The sequence below is a fragment of the Parasteatoda tepidariorum genome, chromosome 5 (genome assembly GCF_043381705.1).
Source record: "Parasteatoda tepidariorum isolate YZ-2023 chromosome 5, CAS_Ptep_4.0, whole genome shotgun sequence".
Classification (NCBI taxonomy): domain Eukaryota; kingdom Metazoa; phylum Arthropoda; class Arachnida; order Araneae; family Theridiidae; genus Parasteatoda; species Parasteatoda tepidariorum.
In genome coordinates this window covers 70,396,777-70,400,541 of record NC_092208.1, presented here as the reverse complement: position 1 = coordinate 70,400,541, position 3,765 = coordinate 70,396,777, and the positions used below count along the sequence as shown (strand labels likewise).

Below are 3,765 nucleotides of genomic sequence, written 5' to 3'. Positions count from 1 at the left end.
CAGTCCATACCTCTTTCAAATGATACTGTTGCTTGTCGAATTGGTGATACAGCTGAAAATGTAATGTCAGCTTTTCTCGATGGTGCGTGACAAAATGTTTTCAATACAGTTTGATGAAGCAACAGATATTAATAAAGATGCTCATTTAATTGCCTATGTTTGATTTTGTGATAATATTTCAGTAGCAGAACTAATTTTCTGAAAATCCATAGAACTCAAAACATCAGTGCTAGCATTATTTACTATTTTAAATGATGTTATGAATGAGGCAAACATGAATGCAAAAATTGCATCGGAATATGCACCGATGGTGCTCGTTCAATAGCCAGACGGTTTGAAAGTATACATGCACTTGTAAAACAAAAATCGCCACAATGCGTCTGGACACATTGCATGATCCACAAAGAAGCTTTGGCTTCGAGAGAAATGCTGGTTTAAATATTGTGTTAACTACGGTTGTAACCGTTGCAAATTATATAAAAATGAGAACCCTAAGATCGAGAATCTTTTCCGCTCTTTGTAACGACATGAGTTCAGTACATTCAGAGTTACTATTTAAATGCTGGGTAAGATGTTTATCACGTGGGAAATTTTTGCAACGTGTTTATGAATTGAGAGAAGAAATCGCCATTTTCCTAAAAGAAGATAACAGAACGGAAACCGAGAATTTTCACTATTGCTTATTTGTGATGAAATTGAGCTTACTTGATCGTCATATTCGAGAAATTAAATAACTTGAATCTTCAACTCAAAGGAGTAAATACACATATGTTGGATACGAGTGAAATAGTTAATGCTTTTTGTAGAAAATTTGAATTGTGGGGCAGAAATTTAAAGCAAAAAAACTTAACAATGCTTACAAATGTGGATAATTGTACTAAAACTTATAAGGCTGAAGAAGAACATGTAAAAGTTCTTTTTGTAACCATTGAAAATCACTTAGCCATGATGGCAAGGAATTTTAAAAAATATTTTCCTGCTGACGACAAACTTATTGCAAGTTACGAGTGGGTTAGTAATCACTTTCATAAGACTCCCGAAGGACTCTCAATTGATGAGGAAGAAAAATTCATAGACTTCACGACAAGTCGCAAAACCAAAATACAATTTAGTAATAAATCACTATTTGAATTTTGGGTAGGAGGATGATTTTTCTGCACTAAAAACAAGGGCATTTCGCATTCTATTACCATTTTCAACATCCTACCTTTGTAAAACTGTATTTTCTGCTGTGGCTTCTTTGAAGACAAAATATAGATCACGGCTAAATATAGAAACAAAACTGAGAGTGACTATTTCTAATATTAAGTCTCACCTCAAAAAAAATTTGCTCTGCAAGACAGGCCCAAAGAAGTCATTAAAAATTACTAATTTTTTAAAAAAAATTTGTATGTTTTGATTAAGTAAGGTGGGTAAGCCAAAGGTGGTCAGTGTTTCCAACGTAGCCCACCCCCCAAGGTAAAATTACATTTATTTTGAACCATAAGATGTCCCAGCTTCATTGTAAATCTTGTATCTGAGGTGCACGAGGCTGAAATGTAAGATATTTTATTGAATGGCCTCCATTGTATGAAGTGATCTAAGTTTTTGCAGTTGTCGTTCTGATTTCCGGGTGAGAAGATATTGTAATTTATATGTGATTAAATTCTTAGAACTTTGAGTTAGGATATGTTTTCCGAAAGTTTATTTCTTTTTCTTTAACCACATTACTTTAATTCAAATTAATCTATCAGATTAATAGTTTTAAGTCGCCAAGGTGGCCCGACACCGGTGCCACCTTGGGGACACGTGGGCCACCTTCGGAAACAAAGGGAAATCTATAAAAGAGTTAATTATAAATCATTACGTAGCATATTATTTCTCAAAAAGGAATTATTGAATTGAATGCCAATTGATTTAGTTCATTTTAAGCAAATGTGGAACTTTGGTATTTTTTGAACTTTTATAATATTTTGATGTTCTCTGAACTTTAGTAGAGTTTGCGATATTTTATTTCAAGTTTTTTGTATTGTTTGGATTTTAAAGTAATTTTTCAGGTATTTTTTAATTTTTGTGGTGATTATGAGTGTTTTTGTGGTCGATTCTGGTGTTTTCTTGTAAATTTGAGTATTTTTATACTAGTTATGGGTTAGGTTAGTTAACTCTATTATGGTTATTTAACTCGTGTTAGCTAATCCTTCGAAAAAATCAACTCAGAAATTCTTGATTAATTCTAAGGAGTTAACTCAAGAGAATCGTTAGTGACTTCACACAAGAACTATTAATGTAAAATCAATAAACAAATTATACACTCTAAAAACAAATATCTTTTTTATAGTCGGGAAACTTGTTCCAACCAGCAAGCCTCTTTCAAAAGCGCTTGCCAGTCCAAATGCTTTTTCTGAAGATAATTTGAGTAAGTGAAAAAGTGATTTCTTTATCTGGCTCACCTTTGGAACCTGAGGGAAACCTTGGCGCAGAAACTACAATTTTGAAATTGTACTATAAGATAAATGAAATTTTATTTTACAGTTAAAAGTATACATGGTATATATTAGAGATAGGTGTAAGATATTACAGAAAAAAATTCAGCTGCACAGACTTAATCAGAAAATTAGGAAAAATCCTCAAAGCAAAGCCACCCTTGGCTCCCCACCTTAAGTTTTGATTTAATAAGTTGTTTCACTTTAGTAAGTTATTAAATATGTCGAAATGTATTGTTTTCTGTGTGTATGTGCGATTTCCCTTCATCCAGTTAATCAATTTTTTTTAAATAATATTTTGTCTTGAATATTCTCGCGCCACCCCTCTAGTATGCTCGCGCCCCCCTAGGGGGGCGCGCCCCACAGGTTGAGAATCGCTGATTTAATTAACAAAATTATATTCTGATAAATGTGAGTACTGGTATTCATCGTTATGGAAAATTTTATGAAACTGGAACGTTTCGACTTCGACCCCACGTGTGCTAACGCTGAAAATAAGTGGCTTCATTGGAAGAAAACTTTCGAGAACTTTTTGTCAAAGGTGCCTAATCTTGCTGAAGATAATAAACTCCCACTCCTAATTAATTATGTATCAGTAAATGTTTTCCAGTCAATAAGTGAAGCTACCAGCTACTCGGCCGCTATCTCTGCTTTGGATGCACTCTATGTAGTAAAGAGGAATGAAATTTTCGCTCGTCATTGCTTGGCCTCAAGAAACCAACTATCTAATGAAACTGTTAACGAATTTCTTCAAGTTTTAAAGCAACTAAGTAAAAACTGTAACTTCACACAAGTCTCGGCTGAAACTTATAAAAATGAGTATATACGTGATGCTTTCATTAGAGGGTTGAGGAATACCCGCATTAGAGAGCTCGAAATACACCTGCTCGAAAATACAACAATCACTTTAGACAATGCAATCAACCAAGCCCGTGCTCTTGAACTGGCTAAAGCTTATTCTGCTTCATATCTCACTAACTCACAACCTATGCCTTCTGCTGCACTAGACTGTACTGATGATGCTTTTGAAAAATAAATCCTTGCAGCAATTCCTCGTGGATCATGTTTTTTCTGTGGCAATAGTGATAATCATACACGAAATAACTGTCCGGCTAGAAACAGTGTTTGTCATTCGTGTGGAAAAAAAGGTCACTATCAACGTGTGTGTAGAGCGAAAACTCGGCTTAAAATAAATACTACTGCCTCTGCTCATCTAATTGCTTCTGTGTCTCCAGCCCCTGGTTGTCTTCAAAAATCCCTTACATTTGTTACAGTAAATAGTGTAAAATTGGTTGCTCTAATA

The 3,765-nt window shown here is 34.3% G+C and overlaps 2 protein-coding genes across 2 annotated transcripts in view; both read left to right on the top strand.

Annotated features, from left to right (window-relative positions):
- LOC139425666 (zinc finger BED domain-containing protein 5-like) overlaps positions 1-2,403 on the top strand; it is a 3,268-nt gene extending 865 nt beyond the window's left edge. The window contains exon 2 of the mRNA XM_071181072.1: positions 2,318-2,403. Coding sequence (XP_071037173.1) covers positions 2,318-2,403 — 86 coding nt within the window. The remainder of the gene's footprint in view (positions 1-2,317) is intronic.
- A 492-nt stretch (positions 2,404-2,895) lies between these two features.
- Positions 2,896-3,498, top strand: LOC139425665 (uncharacterized). The gene has a single exon (XM_071181071.1). It carries the CDS (start codon positions 2,896-2,898, stop codon positions 3,496-3,498), a length of 603 nt encoding a protein of 200 aa, XP_071037172.1.
- Positions 3,499-3,765: the final 267 nt, after the last annotated feature.